This window comes from Mirounga leonina, unplaced genomic scaffold (assembly GCF_011800145.1).
Source record: "Mirounga leonina isolate KUSES-001 unplaced genomic scaffold, KU_Mleo_1.0 Mir_174, whole genome shotgun sequence".
NCBI lineage: Eukaryota > Metazoa > Chordata > Mammalia > Carnivora > Phocidae > Mirounga > Mirounga leonina.
In genome coordinates, this window is record NW_023270451.1 from 50,155,433 (window position 1) to 50,176,483 (window position 21,051).

Below are 21,051 nucleotides of genomic sequence, written 5' to 3' on the forward strand. Positions count from 1 at the left end.
TGTTTTGTTTTTTGCCTTTTCCTGCTGATACACTAGCGCCTTGGCACAAAGCAATTATGCTGAGCTATGACTCTCCAATCACATAAAGCCAAGATGAGTTAAGATGGAGAAAAGTCTCCCAAACTCCCTATTTAATGATTATTTTTTGGCTAGACATACAACCCTGATGGTAACAAATATTCTGAGCTAATTTGTGCTTTTGCAAGAGCACCCCATAACTGAAGCAAGCACAACCCAAATGGCTAATTACTAAGTGAAATCAAAATGGAAGCCTTGGTGTTGCTGGCGAAACATTCTCTAGTCATCTTTGCTCCATTATGCACAGCTACGTTAAGTTACATATGTGCGTTATCAGTTAAACACTTTAATGTGCATAGCAAAATTAACTGATTCTTTTTTTTTTTTTTTAAAGTAAGCTCTAGGCCCATCGTGGGGCTTGAACTTACAACCCCAAGATCAAGAGTCACATGTTTTACTGATTAAGCTAGACAGGCGCCCCCAAATTGACTGATTCTTAGTTCAGGCAAGGGCAAATGGGTCTAAGTGACAGGCGGTGGGTCAGCCCTTCTGGATGCCACAGAATGTGCCTTCTGACTTTGTCCCTGAAAAATTCTCAATGCCATTTTGATCTGTGTACTCCTTCTCCTCTGGTGGTTTTTGAGGAGACTCAGCACTAGTATTGTGGAGACCAGAGTCCCAGCGGTTTGGAAAACATCTCCTAGGCCTTCTCTGATGTCCACTGCAGACTGAACGGGCTGAGCTGGAAGCGTCTAACCCTTTTGTGTCCACATGTGCTGGAACCTGTGTGAGGTCCACTTTGCCAGCCCAGCTTTGCCTGCGCACCCCAGTGCCCTCCATCCCTCCGCACACCCTGGTGAGCTCACACCAGTCACTCAGACAGAGAGGTGAGGGGTTAGGGGTGCTGAGCTTACAGAGGGCAAGCCTGGGGGATGTGATGAGAGAGCACTGGCGTCCCGGGCTGGGATCTCACAGGCCAGGAGCATGCAGGGGGCCGAAGAGAAAGAGCCTTGCCCCTTGGGTGGCTCAGAGCCTGTCCTCGTCCTCAGGGATTGTGTCTGATCTTGAAAATGAGCCTCGTGACTTGGGTGCAGGGCCGGCTGTGATCCTTCCATTACCCTGGCAGCTATTTGAGCCAGATTTCACCTGGCTGAGGCCAGAGAGATGTGCCCCCTCTTAAGGAAGAAGGCAAACAGCCTCTGTGGAAAGTATTTCCCAGAAGTAGAGCTGAAGGCCAGAGACGTGTCCTGACTGAGTGCTCAGCCCTCACTCAAGCTAGCATTTGGGTTCTCTCAGCAGCCAGGCAACCATAGGGAGCCCTTTCCTTCAGGCCAGCCAGCTGTAATCACATCACTGTCCTCCCCCCGCCCCCCCGCCCCCCCGCCCCGAGGCTTCTTGACACAGACTGGGGAGGAGCTAGGGATGCACCGGGCCCACGTTACCCCATGCATAGAGGTCCTGGGTCCCTGAAAGTGGGGGTGACCTGGAACATGCTGGCTGGTTGGGAACCTCCTTATCCTTCCCTTGGCCACCCCTGCCTCGACTGAGGAGGCTGGGAGAAAGAACTCCTCTGGGCATTCCCTTCCCTGCTGGTTTTTCTACCACTTGATTGGATGGAATGGATTGTTTCCTGCCAGTGCAGTCTCCTTAGGGCCAGTGACCTATCAGCACATTGGCTGGTTTCCTCTTTTTTATTAAAAAAAAAATGTTTTTTTAATTTAAATTCAATTAATTAACATATGTTATTGGTTTCAGAGGTAGAGGTCAGTGATTCATAATACCCAGTGCTTATTACATCACGTGCCTCCCTTAATGTCCATCACCCAGTTACCCCTGCTGGTTTCCTCTTAATGCAGTGCTGATTGGCTGTCCTAGTGACATCGGAAGCATTGGCATTGCAGAAAAGAAATGCTTGGGTGCCAGGGGACACAGACAACCCTTGTAGGGTGGTCCTGGCTCTTTTCATTAGGTGAAAAATGTACAATTAATTTTGTCTAGGTCCACCATAAAAAAATGGAAGCATGTCAAAATACGTGGCTAGTATTAGATGTTTTATAATTCTATCTCACTTCTGGCAATTTCGACATTCTTCTCAGGGATGTCATGTTGGGGGGTGGAGGAAGCGTTTATGGTTTGAGGCCCTTAAAGCCATTTCCCTTTCCCAGGCCGCCCCTGCTACTCATGGTTCTGCTGCTGTAGCTCACTCAAATTTGCCCTATTTCCAGGCATTTTTCTCCTTTTGTATCACAGACATTCCAGAGTTTTCAAGGGGAGTGATAGGAAAAGCCAGGGGAAGCTGGGTTAGCTTTGGCCAAACTGAGTAGAGTCACAGGGAAAGCTGTGTTCGTCTATGTTACTTTTCTTCTTAAATTCCAGACATTAAAAAGCTATCTTCCAATCATGACCTTCATTCATTTAGCACGTATTTATTGAGTAACTGCGTGAGTTTGGAGAATTGAGAGAGAAGCACATGACTGCATTATTTCAGTAAATGCTAGCGTCATCATAAAAAAAGGAAAGAAAAAAGTCAAGCAAATATCCCCAAACTTGTTCCAGGATGGACTTATTATGCAACTCGTTGCTGGCTTGAGCTTTTTATGAGATCGCTTTGCTCATTTTGGGTTGTCTACTCCACCTTGCCGTGCTGGCAGATGGGGAGGTATAGCTGCCATCTGTCTGTATTTTTCTAACCCTGCCACAGGACATTGCGAAGTGGGCACTGCAGGGACATCCCACGCTGCCAACCCCGTTCTTTCCCCCACATGCTCGCTGCTCCTCTGCCCAGATCCCTGGCGGGGGGAGAGACTGGCACACGTCTCTGGCTGATGTCTGCCTGCCCTTTGGCTCCTTGGAAAAGGAAAAGCAAGCCTGGGCTGGAAGGGCCTCTGAGTAAGCAGGTTCTGCTGGAAAATGCAGTTGCAGGGGTTTGGGCTCTTGGAGTCAAAGCCTCTTTCTGCAGGTGTCCTGGGCTCACTATCCCCAGTTTGCTCTGTGTCCCCTCTGGGGGAACATGATCCAGAGGCTGGAGGGGCATTGGCTGATGTCACATAGGTTCATTCTGTTTTGTGATGGGGCTGGGGCTGAAGCTCAGTGCTTCTCCTTCCCTAAGCTCCTTGCGGTCAGGCACTGTGGGCTCTTTGCCATTATGTCCCAGAGCCTGGCACAGCATTTGGCACATCATAGGTGGTCAATACATATGTTTAAAAAAGTGATTGCCTAAAAGAAAGTGGTTAAGGCAGGTGTGGACTATGGAAAGAGCACAGAACTTCATCAGAGAACCTGGTCTGCCTCTCAACCTTGCTACTCATAGCAACATAAGCGAGTTCCTTAACCTTGCTGAACCCGTTTCTGCATCTATAAAACAGGGGCAATCATGCTTTCCTCTTAAGGCTGCTGTGGGGATGAGATGATCTAGGGAGTGGTGTGACTCTTGGTTCATGGAGAGTTTGGGGGGTGTTTGCTATTTACCAGCGAGTTCCATGTGGCTCATCACAGACGTTGGGACTTGGGACCCCAGGGTGGGGCCTTGGGAGCCTTGGGGTTCTGGGGAGGGTGGTAAACCAGCCCAGGGGGTGCCAAGGCAGGGTCTAGCACATCAGCATCTCTTCATCGCAGCATGGTATTTCCTGACCTGCATTCACTTCACTAATTAGGTCTACACCTCCTTCACTGTGAGAGTTCCAGGGCTCTCCTACCTCATGGAGGTGTTGGTGAGAGCAAACACACTTTACTAATATTGAACTGGGTTTTTAACACAGGCTTAGAAAGCGTGGTGAGTGAAAGCAAGGGACGGGCAGTGAGTAGGATGACCTACTTCTAGTATCTCTTGGTTTGGAGGCCGGCTCTGCCATTAATCAATTAATCAGGCAAGTCACATAATCTCTCTTGGCTTTACTTTTCTGTTTTCTAAAATGGTGGGTGGGTGGCTACTGGGGAGTTGTTCTAGATCTGATCTCACCTTTTTTTTTTCTTTCTTTCTTTTTGGCCACAATCACAGGACAGATGGAATTCACATGTGCAGCATATTCTTAGGGGTACACACAATTTTTGAGAAACCTTCCAAAATGTTATGGGAGACTAAGGCATTCAACATTTTGAAATCACTACAGATATTAGCCGGTTAGCAAAACTGTTTTCATACTATGGGCCATGGACATAAGTAGGACTGGCTGTAAATTATACACAGTTTGTTTGCGAATGCTCTGAGTCTACGCTGTCTCTACCACATCAGAATGTGAGTGAGGAACCTATTCTTATGGGGTAGCTATAATTCGGCTTTATTTTACTTAAAAGGCCACAATATTCAATCTTGGATTCTTGGCTAGAAGCAGCATATATCTTGTGATACAACTGAGAACTTGTATTGTGACATACCCATTTGTTGGGAATCAGAGCAGAGAATTAATGGGTCAGATATTTTTTAAAGGGTCTTTAAGCTTTATGCGTTGGTTCTATCAATTTCATATGCCTCTAGGACTTGCTAAGACAGAGAAATTCAACTCAACAGCAGGCTAGTGTAACACAGTGGAGTGGAGAAGAGAAGAGGGGGACCCCAGAGTCCAAGCATTTTCAAAACCTTCTTTCTCCATAACTCACCCTTTGCAGACATCATTTCCAATCATGGCGTATATGACGATGGCTGGATGGTCCAACAGTTGGTTCCTAGACAAACTGAGAAGCCAGAGATGGACTCTGAATGGCAAGCCCTCAGAAACTGAACTTCGTCACAGCCAATGTCACAGCCTAGGCCCGTGAAAGGATCTTTGTGTGTCTCCCACTTTGGTAACTTTTTGCTATTTTTCTTTCATTTCAGAATCACTCTTCCCATTTCCCCCTTCTTCTGTATAATCTGTAAATTACTTCCCCATGAGGGAAAGACCACATAAATGCATAGAATTGAAAAGAGTGGATTGAAGTCTCCAGGAGGCGCACACGGTACCATCTTCTTAGGATTTTTCACAGTGTTTGTCCTCAAGTGTTACTGGCTTCCTTCTGTCCAGATTTGTAGGACATCCTGATGGCTGAGCTCCTGTATTGAACTTTCAAAATTCCAGGGTTTCCCAAGGTTTCCATTCTGGGCACCCAGGGCCTTGTTTCTGAATTTTAAGCTCAAAATGAGCACATTAAGTAGGAAAATGAAATAAATTTTTTTTTTTGCCCTTTTTCAGCTACTTTGGCTAGACTTAAGTTTGACCCCCTTTGTATGCATTTTTATGATCCTTCTTCAAGGACATATGCAAATTAATCACTTCCTATGTCCACTGGCCCAAGAAGTGATAATGTTCCAGTGTTTGGGAGTGACTAGCAAGGTACTGGTGCTCAGTACAAGTGATTACCGGGTGAAAACAGAGGGTTTCCCTTCTTTCTTCACAATGAGAAATCCAATCTAAAAACAACTTCATATATCCCTCTTTCACTTACGTTTCTAGAAATCTCTCCAGGTTTTGGGAAGATGCACCTGAATAATTAAAATTAAGAAAATAATTAAAGTTAGTGAGTTCAATTCAACACTATCAGTATGATAATCTGATTGACTGAAATCATGGAGAAGCCTTACTGTGCAGCCAGAGGTCGTCCGCACCATCACAGGGACGGTAATGACTTCATCCTAGAACTCTCCTTAATGGGTTTTCTGTTTACTTGGTATTATGTTAACATTATCCTAAATTCTTTGGATATTCAGGTCTCAAGATATTTCCTAAGCATGAATGAGTAAGCTTTCTAGTAGATGCAAGAAAATGATATACATCTATCTCCAAAAGGAGACTACCCCAAAGATTAAGGAATTGGGTGAGGGATGAGAAGAAGTAAAAAGGATTCTTTGAGAACCACCTATCCCCCTAGAAAGCCCTATTTAATCACCTGCTGCTACCCCTGCTCACTCCTGAGGCTCCTCCTGGTTGGCTGGCCTGTGCAAGGTTCAGATTGTACAGGGCCTAGATTTCAACTCCTATCATGACATGAATGACCATCCTCACTCTACCCCTGCTACCACCTGTAATGTATCTCTTCCATGAAAACTGTATTCACTGAATACTCATTTTACTGTAGACACTCGGTGAGGCACTTATATTATTAGTTCATTTAGGCCTTCGCACAACTCTGGGAGGTAGGTACAGTCGTATTCCCATTTTATAGATGAGGAAACTGAGGTGTACTTAAGTGAGTTTCCTAAAAAAAATGGAGAACTGAAATTCGAACCCAGTCCCTTCTGTCTGTAATACTGAGCTCTGGTATTGCTCCTCTAGGCTGGGAGTCTAGAAAAAGTGAACCCAAAGAGGTTTACTGCTAGTTTGTCCCTTGGAGGCTGGTCTGCAGTAACAAGTGAGTAATCATCAGATGGGTGGTACAACTCATGGGACAAGGCAGATTCTCCTGTAATTTCCAGCCATGGAAGCTTGGGGGCAGGTGCATTGTATGGCAGAGTCAGTGAATGTTCTTAAGGATCCACATGGGAAAAGGGGGCCTGCACAGCTGTGAAGGCCATGAAAGCCCATGTACCCTTGAAGCAGTGGGGCCTCTTCTTCACGTACAGCTGGAATCAGACTAGACCGGAAGCGCTGACGTTCTCTGGGTTGATTCAGGAATGACAGTACATTAAACGAAGGTTGCTTCCTTTCCTCTTTTATTGCAGTAGAATATACAGCCATCAACTTTACCATTTTAGCTTTTTTTGAGCCTACAATTAAGTGGCATTAAGTACATTCACATTATGGTGCAACCATCCGCACTATCCATCTCTAGAACTTTTCCATCATTGCAAATTGAATCCCTGTACTCATTAATGAATAACTAGGTACCACATATAGGTAGGATCATTGAATATTTGTCTTTTTGTGCCTGGCTTATTTCATGTAGTTTTCACAGTTCATACATTTGTAGCGTGTCAGACTATCCATTCTTTTAAAGGCTGAATAATTTTCCATTGTATGGATATACATCATCTGGGTTGTCCGTTCATCCAGATTGTCCCTTGTTGATAGGCACTTGCTTTGTTTCTATCTTTTGGCTATTGTGAATAATGCTACTATGAACCCTGGTGTACAAGTATCTGTTTAGGTGCCTCCTTTCAATGCTTTTAGGTATATACCTAATTGAAATTGCTGGACCATATGGTAGTGCTATGTTTAATTTTTTTTGAGAAACTGCCATACTGTTTTTATTTCCTTTATGTAGTGAAGTGGGGTATATTCAATAAGCACACAAACATAGAAATTAAGAGCAGTCAGTTCATCTCAGCACGCGTGCATTCCTTCACCCTCTCCATTCATTTGCCAACCACCTGCCATGTGCCTGACATACTGCCACATGCCTGTAAGAAATTGAAGATGGGTGGGACACAGCCTCTATATCTGAGGAGCCGCGTCTATAGGGGTAAGGTTTAATGCAAATCCAAACCCAACACTTGAAAAGAGGAAAGCCCAATGTGATTTCAGCCTCTTATCTCTGCTCAGAGAATGTGCCAGATTTTTACAACACCGAGTCCTAAATGTAGACTCCAAGTATTTCTGGATGTTAGATTGCTCCTTACTGTTCTCAAGAGGGAGGAGAAGGAGGACAGCCAATGCCTGCTGACATATCCTCTGGTGGCTCACTCATCTCAGCTGGGCCTTTCATTCAGTTCCAGCCCCATGACTCTCAGCTTCCTGTTTTCAGTATGATAACAATCAAGAGGTGTTTAATTCTCACACTTTGATTTTTCTCTTAATGAGAAATGAAAACTAATGAAAGCTCAAGCCATGAGTGGGAAAAAAATAAAGGACCAGGTCAGGCCAATAATTTCCTCATTATCCAGAGTACAGCTGGGAATTTGAGGTGCAGAGCACCCACAGAGCTTGAGGAAAATCAAAATGAGAACTTGTCATGGCTTGCCACATAGGCAGCCCCCTCCCCTGCCCACACCACCCACATCCCTTTGCTGCTTAGGACAAGAATGGCAGGCCAACTGCAACCGGGTGCGGTGAGTTTAGAAACAGCAATCATAAACAACCACTCAAAAGAGAGGACGTGCCTACTCTTCTTTACCCAAATGCTAATTTTTTTTTCTGGTGAATATTTATATTATAAGCACAGAATTCTCTGCGCTCTAGAGTTGTTGCGCCTTCCACAATTTACATTTCCTTTTGGGAATCTTCATTTGATGAGATTATGTAATTAGCTTAGGTAATTCCCACATCACTTTCTCTCTTTTTTTTTTTTAAAGATTTTATTTATTTATTTGAGAGAGAGAGAATGAGAAAGAGAGAGCATGAGAGGGAGGAGGGTCAGAGGGAGAAGCAGACTCCCCTCTGAGCAGGGAGCCCGATGCGGGACTCGATCCCGGGACTCCAGGATCATGACCCGAGCCGAAGGCAGTCGCTTAACCAACTGAGCCACCCAGGCGCCCTCACTTTCTCTTCTTAATTCCCTCTTCCTGTCGTTCTGCTATTCTTTTGAAGCCTCATCAACATTTGCTGTTTCTCTCCCTCCCGAGCTCTATTGTCTTTCTGCTCCTGGATATAGACTTCTTCTCAGCTGCTGATTTTGCTGTTGCCATTGTAGAAAATACTGAAGCAGCTGGACCTGGAAGATGTGAGCAGGAAAGAAAGGCAGCTCCTAGCCTGTGGGATGCAGCAAAACAAGGGGGGCATTTGAAGAACTGCCACCACCCTTGAGAGGTCCATAGTCTAGTCTCTACAGTTAGAAAAGATGTGACTATGAAAGAGGGGCATTCGATTTATTCATCAAGGCGGCCCAAAGGAGAATCTACCTGTCCACAGTTAAGGGAAGAAGGGGGTCTTTTTGGCCATCGAAGTCTGAATTCTGGTTCATTCAGTGCCTTTTAAATGAGGAATAGTGCTTTGCAAGAAGAGAAGAAGGGTTTCACATACTCTCAGCATTGGCGGCAAGTGTTTCGTATCCTGGGCATTCAAATCAACTGGTAAGATACTTTTAATGGACTTCTAAATGAGCTTGCAACTTTCTGCACTTGGCCCAGAGTAGGAGCACTCAGTCTCAAATTCTTCATGGAAAAAGACAAGGTATATTTAAATATAACAGGTCTTCCTAAATTAACGCATTACCTTGATAATATTTATGGAGTACTTACTCTGTGTCAGGCATTGCAATAGATGCTGGGGACACGTCAGAAAATAGAAAAGACATGGTCCCTATTCTCGTGAAGCTTATAGTCATGAAACAGGTAATGAACATAAAGTGTTAGAATTCCAAGAAGCCCTGAAGAAGTCATGTGAAGCTGTGTACTGAAAGAAAAGTAGGTGTTTCCTTTCTTGAAGTTCTAAGACAAGAACTTGTTAATTAATTTCCAATAAAATACCTGATGCATTCTTACACATGACTCAGAAAGAAATCTCTAGTTGAATGCCATCTTGGTTATAACTATCTGAATAGGACAGGGGCAGATCCAGGTTTCAAGTTCTGAAGCTTATATAATTTGGGGAATCCTCTTTAAGGAAAAGGACACAAAACACGAAAATGAGACCTGACATAAAGGGAAGCCACAGTGGAAAGAGACAAGGGTGTTAACCAATTGTGGTTAAATATCTTAAGTTGACAAATTTTACAAACTCATATGGTCACCAGGCTTGGGGGCAGGAGGCTGGCCTTCAGCTGCAGCCTCATTAGCTTCATAACTCTGCCTCTTGGTGCTCCTTAGAGGTCATGTGTGAAGTCTTGGGGCATCAGCACTGGGTGAGACCTCCAAGAGCATGTGATCAGGCAGCCCACTTTACAGAGGAGGCCCAGAGACAGAAAGAGACTTGGTCAAGTCCTACAGCTAGTAGCAGTAATCCATTTCAAATGCCAGTTTAACAATAGACATTAGTAACTACTGAAATAGATCAAGTGGCCTTGAGTCTAGGTCGGGAGATATCAGAGGACAACAAAATGCTAACCTTCAGCTGGTTTGGTAGTACTCCTAATTCTGGTTTTCTTCTTCAATTGACCTGTTGCTATTTGCTTTTCGCAGCCCTCCAGTGCCTGTTCCATACTTTCTGACCAGGTTTCACAGCTGTATTCTGTGGGCCAGACTAGGTGGAGCATACTTACTCTATTATACCCAGAACCAGAAACCTAAAAAGCATTATAGAGAGTATAAAATGTTCATGGAAAATGTGTTGTCATACATGGACCTAAAGTAAATCCAATAATTTTTTTTTAACTTTCATCAGATTTTAAATAATGCAGATTTGACTCATATTTTTATATTTGAAGAAGCATTTTGAAGAGTATGACTTGTATAAATCCAGTTAAAAAAATCAGCCATAAGAAATTTAAATTCTTTCTTTTCCCTAAAAATGTTTGCTTGTGATAAGTAGAAACATTCAGACTAATACATTGACCTTGAGCTCAAAATACTAGGCACTTAATAATTGTTTGCTGTGACAGTTTCTGATGGTGTTTCTACTACTGAAAATGCTTTCAAATTCACAAGTGTGGTTCTAAATTTCTGTGACAAACTAGATAAATGATTCTCCCAAACATGTATTTTTAAAAGAATGTAACAGCCTTCCCAGCGTGGTGCTCATCTGCCTCCTAGTCTCAAAACTTGACAAAGCTTCACAAACATCCTTCAGCCACGCTGAACTCTCGTCCTTTTTCCCAAAGATATTTTGTCCTTGGAGCCTCTTTGCACTGAGTCACCCTCTCCCTCTGCTTTTTGGATTCCTTTTTTTTTTTTTCTGCAGGGTGCTCTGCTCAAATAGACCTTGTCGGTGAAGTTTTCCTATCCTTCTCCAGGCAGAGGTAAATGCCTGTCATCTCCAGAGACCTCAACCTACCTCTCTTTTAGTGTCATTTCACAAGAACCATAGTTGTCCCCTTATTCGTCCCTCTTTTCCATTTAGTTATGCTCTCCTTGAAGGCAGGGACGTTGTCCTGTTCATCTTTCTATTTCTAGAAGCTATTACAATATTGGAGAGGAAACAGAGGGAGTGGAGGGGGCAAAATCAAATGGAAAACAAGAAGGAGGGAAGTAAAAGAGAAGACCAGAGGTAAAGGCACATCCCAGCAAGGTTTGGAGCCAATAAAAAACCCAGCAAGTTCATGTAAGCTGTCAACACAAGTAACAGTGAACTTTCCCCATGTGTCCCTTATCTTAAGCCCTAAACAAAAGGGATCTACTGAAAGGAGACCCGTAAGACTTCAGGAACCCTTGCCATTGACAATGACATAAAATAGTAGAAGATATTTGCTTCTAAATTCGCCATTGGTAAGTGCAGATTCAAGAGGTACAGGATGGAAATCTTTTTTTTTTTTTAAAGATTTTATTTATTTATTTATTTGAGAGAGAGAATGAGAGAGAGAGAGCACATGAGAGGGGGGAGGGTCAGAGGGAGAAGCAGACTCCCTCCCGAGCAGGGAGCCCGATGCAGGACTCGATCCCGGGACTCCAGGATCATGACCTGAGCCGAAGGCAGTCACTTAACCGACTGAGCCACCCAGGCGTCCCTACAGGATGGAAATCTTGACCTAACAGAAGAATGGAAAGCTCACACTCTTCACATTATGATCATTGTCAGGTGCTCTGCTTCAAACTGGATGAAATGCAGGGACCAAGGAGAAGCCAGAAAGGGCTGCAGAGATAAATCCTAAGAAATTGCTGCACTTGGATCAGAATGTCTCCATTGTTTAATGATTCTTGGAGACTGAAAGCCTTGAAAGTTTTAAAAGAGGGAATAAATCCCCCTAACTAAAAGGAGGGAAATGTGTCCCTCTATATGAAACGTGTCAGATTGAAATGTTTTTCTTCCAAAAGTTTCTACTATAATCAAACATTGTATCTTGGAGATACATTTGGTCCTTAGGAGAAATAACAAGTTTTGATACCTGCAGGCACATAGCCTATCTGAATTTATCTTTTAGATCAAGCATCTCAAAAATTGGTATTAAAATCGGGCTTTGTTGCTGTGAGCACAGTGGATCATGGCTCCCAAATAGAGATGTCATAGTTGTTTTGTTATAAATAATTTCTGTCACCTCCTCTCAACACTTTGGGTTGAGACCAAAAACTCGACCCAGGGGTTGGGTTCACTAAATACTTTCCTGAGGGCCTACTTCCACTTGGCAAGGTAACTTCTTTGCTTCTCTCCAGGACTCTGTGGCTTTTAAAAAATTGTCTGAAAATTTTCCTTTTCGCAATGATTTCCAGAAAGTTGCAATAATTTACAAAGATTGAAATAATTTACAAAAAGTTGCAAAGATAGAACAAAGGATTTGTACCTTCCCTTTACCCAAACTCCCTAAGTGGGAACATCTCTCACAATCATAGTACCGTGATCAAAATCAGGGACTTCGCACTGGTACAAGCTATTGCCTCAACTCTAGACCAATTCAAATTTCACTGATTGTCCCACTAGTGGGTCAGCCCAAATCAGATCCAACACTTTCTGGGTCAGTCCAACTCAGGATCACATACTGCATTCAGTCTCATGTCAGTTTAGTCTCCTTTAATCTGGACTAATGCCTCAGTGTTTTTTGACCTGGACCCTTTTGAAGGGTACTGAACAATTATTTTATAGAGGGCCCTTCGAATCTGAGTTTGTCTTATGTTTCCTCCTGATTAGATTCAGGCTATGCATTTTTGTCAAGAACATAATAGCAGATGCTCAATTAGCTAGTTGAAGGTAAAAAAATCTATTTTGTTGGAGACTGGAGATCATGAGGCAGGGTGGTGGTTGTAATGAAAATAATAAGTTCTTGTATGTATCACTGAATTCAGCAAAGCCTGGATTAATACTCATTTATAGTTTGTTTTTTCATCCTTCTTTTACCTTTTTTCTTGCCTATCCCTTTCTGAGAGGACCACTTTTGATAAAGAGGGAAGGCCGGCACAGAATGCTGGGTCGGGGTATCTAATTCTGATCACCTACCTCTCCAGGGCAGGTGTTGGTTGTTCTAGACACTGAAGGTAGTAACGATGTAGTAAAGATGGTGGCTTTAGAGGCCAGACTCTGAAAGGGGGACAGCCTGGTGTGGTTGGGAGCAGGGCAGACATGCTCTGACACGGCTGGTATGATTCAGACCCAGGCTTGAGCTCTACCACTGACAAGCTGATGGACCATTAATCACCTAAGTTATTAAGCCCACCCAAACCCCAGTGTCGTCACCTATAAAATAGGGTTGCTTTGTGGATTAAATGGAGATAGAATATGTAACGTTCTCAGCATTGTGTCTGGGTGAGAGAAGGTACCTTTAATGAACTGAATACTTGTGTCCCTCCAAAATTCATGTTGAAAATCTAACCCCCGTTGTGAAGGTCTTTGGAGGTGGGGCCTTTGAGAGGAAATCAGGTCCAAAGGGTGGAGTTCTCATGAGCAGAACTGCTGCCCTTTCAGAAGAGGCGGAGAGCTAGTGTGCTTTCTTCCTGCCACGTCACAAGAGGAGACGACAAGAAGCCAGCAGTTTGCAAGCAGGGAGAGGGCTCTCACCCAGAACCCGGCCCTGCTGGTGTTCTCATCTCGGACTTCCAGCCTCTAACACTGTCAGAAACGAATTTCTGTTGTTTAGAAGCCACTCAGTCTGTGGGGTTTTTTGTTAAAGCAGTCTGAGCTAAGTCGGCAGGCAGTACTTATTATTAGCTGAAATCTATAAAAGTAATAATAGCACTAGTAACCTCACACAACTCTCCAGCTGCATCCACCCACCCAGCTAATGGACGCCCCCTGAGACGCGTGCCCTGACCTCGGTCCTGGACCGTATTCCCGGCTAGAATACATGATTAGCTGCCGAGGGCCTGAGAGGACATCAGTGTATTCTTTCTGGCTTTCTGGCTTGGAGTGAGGCCTGGTCTGGTGCTTCTGTGCCCCGGGCAAGCTCCTTTCTGGCACATCTCTTTAAGTCCAACAGCAGGATGGACAGCTCCCTCATGTCCACCCTTTTTAGAACATCTCTCAGAGACATCTTCTCTCCTCCTGCTTCTCAGCCAGGGCCTGGTCACCTTGCGGGAGCTCTTCCCCACTTTGGCACCTTCTGATTTGCTGTACATTGAAGTCCTTGTTCTACTTTTCCTTGAACAGTTCCTGGTCCCTCAGACTTGGGAGGGGGGCCGAAGCCTCAAACGGCCACAGGGGTCAGGTAGCTAAACCCCTAGTTCACCTGAAGGGGAGGCCACTACTCAGCTCCAACCGACTCTCACCAGGCAGGAGTGTGGCTGTGTTGCCAGGGCTGCTGATTTTTGGAGAGAAATAAAAAATGGATTTTTATGTAAAAGCTCTCGAGTTTTAAATATCAGCAACAAATCAAATTAAAAACAAAACACTTAAACATGCAGTGAGCCTGAAGACTGAGGTCTGATTTAGAATTTCAGAGTCATAGAGCTGGATGAACGTTGAGATTATCTGGTTGAAGCCCTTTATTTTACACATAGGGAAACTGAGGCCCAGAATGGGGAGGCATTCACTGAGGCTCTGGAGCCAGCCAGGGCTTGAAGGTGGTCACGCATGCATTAATGCTTAGTCTTCTTATCCTCTGTGCCCATTAGAGCGACTGGTGCTCAGAAATATCAGCAGAGACAACGAAGGCATGGAGAGGAATTTAGGGCTCACCTCTCCCCAGACTTTTCACTGGAGAGCAACAGGAAAGAGCTGTACTGTGCTGTGGTACATGAATAAGGTGATTTTCTTGGCTGGCATCTCGGGGGCTGCATCTCAGAGCAGTGATGTGTAGAAGCAACAGTTGAACAGCCATTCAGGAGGGAGCCCGGGGCTGAGCTCGTAGCCGTCATAGATACGATGTTCCCTGCCCTTCTCTTCCCCCCTCTCCCCTCCCTCGGCTTCTGCTCCAGGGCCCGCCTCCTCGATCTGCCCAAGAATCTCTTCCTTCACCCCTTTGCTCCCCTCCCACCTCCTGCTTAGCCTTCCCAGCACGTTACCATGAATACAAATTTCATATGCTGCCCTGAACTTTGTCCCTTTTCTCTAGTTCCTCCAGTCTGCTAGATTCTCTCCCATTCTCCAGATGGTTTAGCGCAAGCTTAAAGAAGGGGGCCAGCAAGAAGTTCTTGGAGTGGGGGGGCCATGGGGAGAAGTGGGGCTTCAAACTCCAGGGACTTTGAGGCGGGGTTGGGTAGGTGAGCCTGGAACACGTGCACTTTGGCCATGTGTTAAAATCCCCCATGTTTCTTATCTATGCACTTCCCGCTAGTCCCCTGCTCTCACTCCTGGTGCGTGGGTGAGCGCCTGGGTGCACAGAGAGGGGTGGCCTCACACCCTATGGGAGATTGGGCCTGGAGAAAAAAACTCCTGTAAGCACTTCTGACTTTCTGAAAACAAAACAACCCAAAAGAGGTGTTTACACTAAGGTTGCGCTACACCTGCTAAAACAAAATGAGGAAGGCTGCCAGGGAAAAGGACATTCCAAGCCAGTGAAGTCTCCTTTGGAGGCCCCTAACCCGTCAGTCAGAGCGCCCTCCCCTGCAGGCTGTGTGCCGCGGGCCATGGGGGGCTCAGGGGCTGCCATCTGATCTGCTTGCCTCCTAAAGCTGACGAGTCTTGTTTATTTTAGAAGTGGGTGACTCGTGAATTTTTATTTACTTAAAAAGACATATTGAATACCCCTTTAACATTTTTTCTTATACCCTTTGTTTTAAAAATGAAGTGTAATCCTGCCAATGGTGGCTTTTGCCCACCATGGAAGTTGGCAAAGGATTACTGTGTGTGCTTTTCTTCTCTTCAAAGGTTGAATGTAATTCCTGAAAGGCATTTGGGCTTAAAAGAAAGACTGTGTTGGGTTGACGAGTCCCTACTACGCGCAGCAGAGGCTGAGTATGCTGGTAGTACAAATATGGGTCCCCCGGGGCTCGTGCTCACTGTCACACTGGGAAGTCAGACTTGAAGCAAGAAACTCAGCTACAAGCCAAGTAAAGGGTGACAGCAGGGGCAGCAACAAAAGGCTTGTGGGATGGGGCAGGAGGTTGGCTCTGCTGGACATGTGAACAAGGGGCAATGAGGTCAGGCAAGGACAGTGAGGGCTGAATAAAAGCTAGCATTCACCAAGTCTTCACTGAGCATGAGGCCCTAAGGCCCAATCCTAAGGCCCCCCAAAATGGACCATGCAGCATGGGTATGGGAGGTGGTTTTGGGGTCCGTGATTGTCTCACTGGACTCCCAGCTGGATACTGACTGGCATTCATACTTCTAGGTCTAGCCTCTGAGAGGGGATCATCTTCGAAACCCCTCCTCTGCTTCTCTTCTTGTAGCATGTTCTAGAACTCCCAGCTCAGCCAGTCAAGGCTTGATCTCCAGCCTCTCCCACCCCACAGCTTCCATCCCTTGCCCCACCCATCCTCAAGGGTCCTCAGCTGCCCCACCCTCAGCTCTCACTCCCCCCCACCCCCATCCTGCCCTAGCCCTGCTTTCCTCCAGCCTTGTAAGGGGAGCCTTAATCTGCCACCCAGGCTGCACTCGGTTCCCATTCCCCAGGGCTCCCTCGCAGTCCACCCATTTCTCCTCTGGCCCTGGCCCCAACTCCCCTCAGTCAATCTCAGACCTGCTGTTTACCAGGCTCCATCATTTCCCACTCCTATCCTTAACCCAGCCTTTTCCTCTTTTTCTGTCAGATTCTCTGGGTCCAGCTGGCTGCCCCTCACCCATTCCCATTACCTCCCTGCCCACTGCTGTCTCGAGGGGCCTGGAAACCCAACCCTAGGTGACCCCTCTTTCTGTCCTTGCACTCTGGGAATAACAGGCCTTCCCATCATGGATGTCTTTTAAATGTGTTTTTGTGTTTTCAAATCTACTTTTTTTTTTTTTTTTTTAAAGGAACGCTTTACATTGAAACAGTGATTTTTTAAAAATGCTGAGGAAATAATAGGACAGGTGGTAGGCGGAGCTAGCAATGATGACGGACATTGAGGAAACACTGCATTTTTCCCATTCAACCTATAATAGCCCAGGGAAGGTCAGGTATGGCCTGTTATTATCCCTACGGTGCAAAGTGGGCCCCATCTGGGGTTTGTGATGAATTCTACAGTGTCATGTGATGTAGTTTAAACATTGGCTTTATTGAATAAGGGGCAAACTTACGAGGCAGGGTTTGCTCCTGGAACCCCATAATCAGACTGACTTTGGGTGCAGCCTTTTCTCTCAGCAAAATAGGGTGAAGGCGGCCCACTGGAGCTAGCTTGTTGTCTAGGCGACCCAGAATGACATCCCGGGTCACTTTTGGCAGTTCTGTTCATCGAACAATGACCCCCATTTTATAGATGCAGAGACAGGCCAGAGAAATTAAGTGATTTGTCCTAGTCACACACCCATTCCAGCGCCTAAATTCAAAACCAATCTACTAGTTTACATGGCAAAGAAAAGGAGAAGATTTTATGAAGTAACAAGAAGGGGAAACCTCTGTGGTCTGCTCTCTAGGCCTCGCTTTGCATCTGCAAGAAGTGAGGTGACATTGTGTGAGGACCCAGCCAACCACGAGGGGTTTTGACCATTTCCCCCTTCACTACATAGGCCCCTCCGCTTGGGGCCCTGGGGGCAAGTTGGAAGCTACAGGAGCTGCTGTGAACAATCTTCTTTGCTAATTGTAAAGATTTAGCAGGAACCTTGCTATGCCTAACCCCCATGCTGGAGAATTAATACCCAAATTAAAGATGACTTTGACATTTTACATTTTAAAATGCTCTATAATCACTGGCAATCACTGGACCAGTGGTTCACAGCAGAGGGACCGATAGACATTTTCCAGATCTTGTATATAAACATCAAGATGAAAATAAGAGCTGTTTCTTTAATTCTCACTGTACAGTTTTTAAGAAAGTCTTTAATATTCTATTCAACTCTTTCTTCTCTTTCTCCTTTCTGTCTCTCTTCACCCATCCCTCTCTCACTGGTTCTGAAACGTAAGTGTAGCCATAAATATGCAGGGCAGAGAAGGCTGACTTTTTCTATATCCCATAAACACCTTGGGGAGTAATTGAAATAACTTGGCACGGCTAGTCAGGTTACATGCTGCATAATATCAAAAGAAAACCCACAGTGAGGAAAAGCAACAGCAAGTAGGAAGAAGGGCTGGAAATAAAACTAGAACATTAAATAATGAGTAATTATGAGAAACTAAAACAACAGCAACAACAACAATAAAAACCCTCTTAGAATTATAACCTTAGAAAAAGAGTCAAGAAGCATCCTCATAGAAGTTATACTAGATGAAGTATACATTCTAGGTATTTCTAAGAATTGCAAATTTAAAGAAAAGGAAGGAGCTCATTCCCTCCCCGCCCTTATACTCCAGCAGCACTTCGTTAGACATACGGAAGGCACAGGTTTTGATCTCATTCTGACATGCATGTTTTTTCATGATTAGGCTTCCCTCCCATCTCTTTTTTCCCGTTTTATCTCCACAATCTGAATTTTAAAGGAATGCTGTCAAGACAGCATACCACAAAAGGGAGAGATGTCTACTACAAATTGCACTTTGTACTTTTTTGGAGTATCTTCCTTTGGTCTTTTTGATTTTACAAAAGATCTCTGTATTTGTTGTGGGTAGAAAGTAATGTTGAGTTGACATGTCTGGGTCTTGTGAGCGAAATGCTGGTGTCCTAGGCACAGGGAGAAAGTAGCTTATAGCCTGTGTTTCCAGCAGAATCCTATTGCTTATTCTCGCCCTCACCTGACACCCTCGGCTATGGGATCTTGGGCAAGCCCTTCACTGTTCCTACACTCAGTTTCTTTCTAGGTTTTTTTTTTTTTTTTAAGGTTATTTCTATGTAAAAATAAAATCTTCAGAAAACAGAAAAGTAAAGAAAAAAAAGAAGTAATCATCCACAATTTATCCATCATGATTTTGGTGTATTTTCTGTAGATCTTATGTACATCTGATTTCTCCTTTTATTTTAAAAAACATAGTAGAAATTAAGCTGTACCGTCCAACTTTATATCCTGAGTTTTCTTTTGGCAGTGTTTTGTCCTTCTAAATAAAAAAATATGGACTCTGAACCATCATTTTCTAGAGCTGCATGATATTCAACACAGGCATTTCTGTTTTTTGTTTTTTACAGTTACATTGACAGAAAGCATTTGACAGCACTGGGGCTGTTTGATTATCTCACTGAAGGAAAAGAGAAAGTGCAAGGGCTGCAGTTCACTTTACATCTATGATGATTCATAGCCAGGTTCAATTCTAACTTTCCACTACATTGTCCGATATGTTCATACGCAGAGAGGTGAGGCCAATCTCTTTCTGTAGATCACCTCAGATGACAGACCAGTGACTGGAGGAGTACCTTTGTTGGTGTCTGATTGTAGTAAGACAAACTGGTTACAAATTCTGGCCCTGCAATTTTCTGTGATCTTAGGCAAGTTTCTTGGTTTCTGTATGTCTCTGTTTTCTCAGCTGTAACAGTGTGGATATCATGATAATCCCTCAATTCCAAGAAATACACTTTAACACGTTTGATATGAGGTTGAATGCTGCAATCAATGTGTACGTTGTATATTCTTCCTTTTTCCTCCCTCCACACTCCCCAGACCTATTATAATGAGTGGTATCTTAGAACTGAAGAAATATAGTAATACTTGCCTTACAGTTTATTGAAAAACATCAGCTGAAATATTACACTTAAAGTATTTTTAGCACTTGATAAGAGAGTAATAAATAGCAGCTATTATTTTATTAGTAAGAAAACTTACATCGTTCTTAGAATAGTAGAACATTTATTCTGTATAGAATACTTATTATAAGACACACATTATTTGCAGATCATATATTCAGTTAAAACTTGAACTGCTTGGAAAATGCCTTAGCACTCTTGTTAATTAGAGATGGCATGGGGATAGCACATAGGTTTAACTTTATGTGCCAAGTCTAATCTGTTGATGATGATTGTCAGATGTGCTGTGTTGTATGAATTGCTGAGGCAGAATCTGGGTGTAGCAGACAAGAGGGCCAAGGTTGATTAGCAATATCTTAGGGAGATATGGCATCACACACCCTAAGTGTCCGCCATCTCTGCATTATGGTGGCCCAAAACATTATCTGGTAATTCATTCGGCATTAGCCCGACATTGGTTTCTCAATCAGGAGTTTCACTGAAATCTTGTGGCAGTGGGCTGCCTCTGGGTCCAAGGTGGGAGCTGAGAACCACATAAGTAAGAAGCAAGCCCAGAGGACACTTATGTCCTGGGAAACATGGGAAGCTGATGGAGACCTGCAAGTCTCCACAACACTCTGAAAACGCATTCCTTTCCTTAACGGCTTTGGGGATTTCAGCCATAATCACTTAGCCATTTTTCTTAAAATTCCAAGCCTAGTAGAAATGTGGGAGACTTTGCAGAGCCTTTGCAATCACTTTGATTTTGCTTAGCCCTTGTTCTGCTAATGCTTGTTTAAGTCTTGCCTCCTGAGCTTTGAATGCCCTGCACCTTGGCCTTTCTAGAACCTGTGTGGGGGAGGATTGACCGCATCTTGTTCTTGTTCTCCTCTGCTGTGGGTAAGATGCTGTAATCCCAGGGCCCTTCTCTAGAAAGGGTCCTGGTGCTGGGAAAAGGAGACTATTCATTTTATTATGTGGCCCTTGTTATCTAACTCTCAGCTTTTGTGACTCTTATGAAACAAAATCAATCATTAAAAGCACACTGCTGAAGGCGTAAGTGTAAAGCTACATACCATTTCTTGAAATATTCTGGTAGTCTCTGTGATTGCAGTGGTTTCTTTTCCATAATCGAAGGTAAAGAGAGTTTTCTTTAATTCTGAAACAAATATATATGGCATATGAGTATCAGGACACTCACATGATGATGTTCAAAAAACAGGATTTTGTTATGATTTTTCAAAATGGGTGGTTCAAATGAACTCAGAAAAATCAAATTTCTGCAGACATGTTTTCTCTAAACTGTCAGTACACTACTGAGAGTTTTTACAAGAAGCAGTCCTATAAAATGGGTTGCATCAATGTAGTAAGATTAAACTTTTTCTTTTTGTGAAGACCTCCAGAATCATCCCTTTATTTTTTTAAATTTCAGGCTTTGGTCATGTCCCCAAACCCCAATAATTATTTTATTAATAAAAAAACAAACCCAAGTATGCAGAATAAAC

The 21,051-nt window shown here is 44.1% G+C and overlaps 1 protein-coding gene across 2 annotated transcripts in view; it reads right to left on the reverse strand.

Annotated features, from left to right (window-relative positions):
- The window catches only part of AOAH (acyloxyacyl hydrolase), a 165,338-nt gene that overhangs the window by 27,799 nt on the left and 116,488 nt on the right, over window positions 1-21,051 (reverse strand). For both annotated transcript variants that reach the window (XM_035020912.1, XM_035020913.1), the window contains exons 13-15: window positions 20,623-20,705; window positions 5,440-5,476; window positions 4,615-4,689 (exon numbers count right to left, since the gene is read on the reverse strand). In XM_035020912.1, the coding sequence (XP_034876803.1) occupies window positions 4,615-4,689; window positions 5,440-5,476; window positions 20,623-20,705 (195 nt within the window). The remainder of the gene's footprint in view (window positions 1-4,614; window positions 4,690-5,439; window positions 5,477-20,622; window positions 20,706-21,051) is intronic.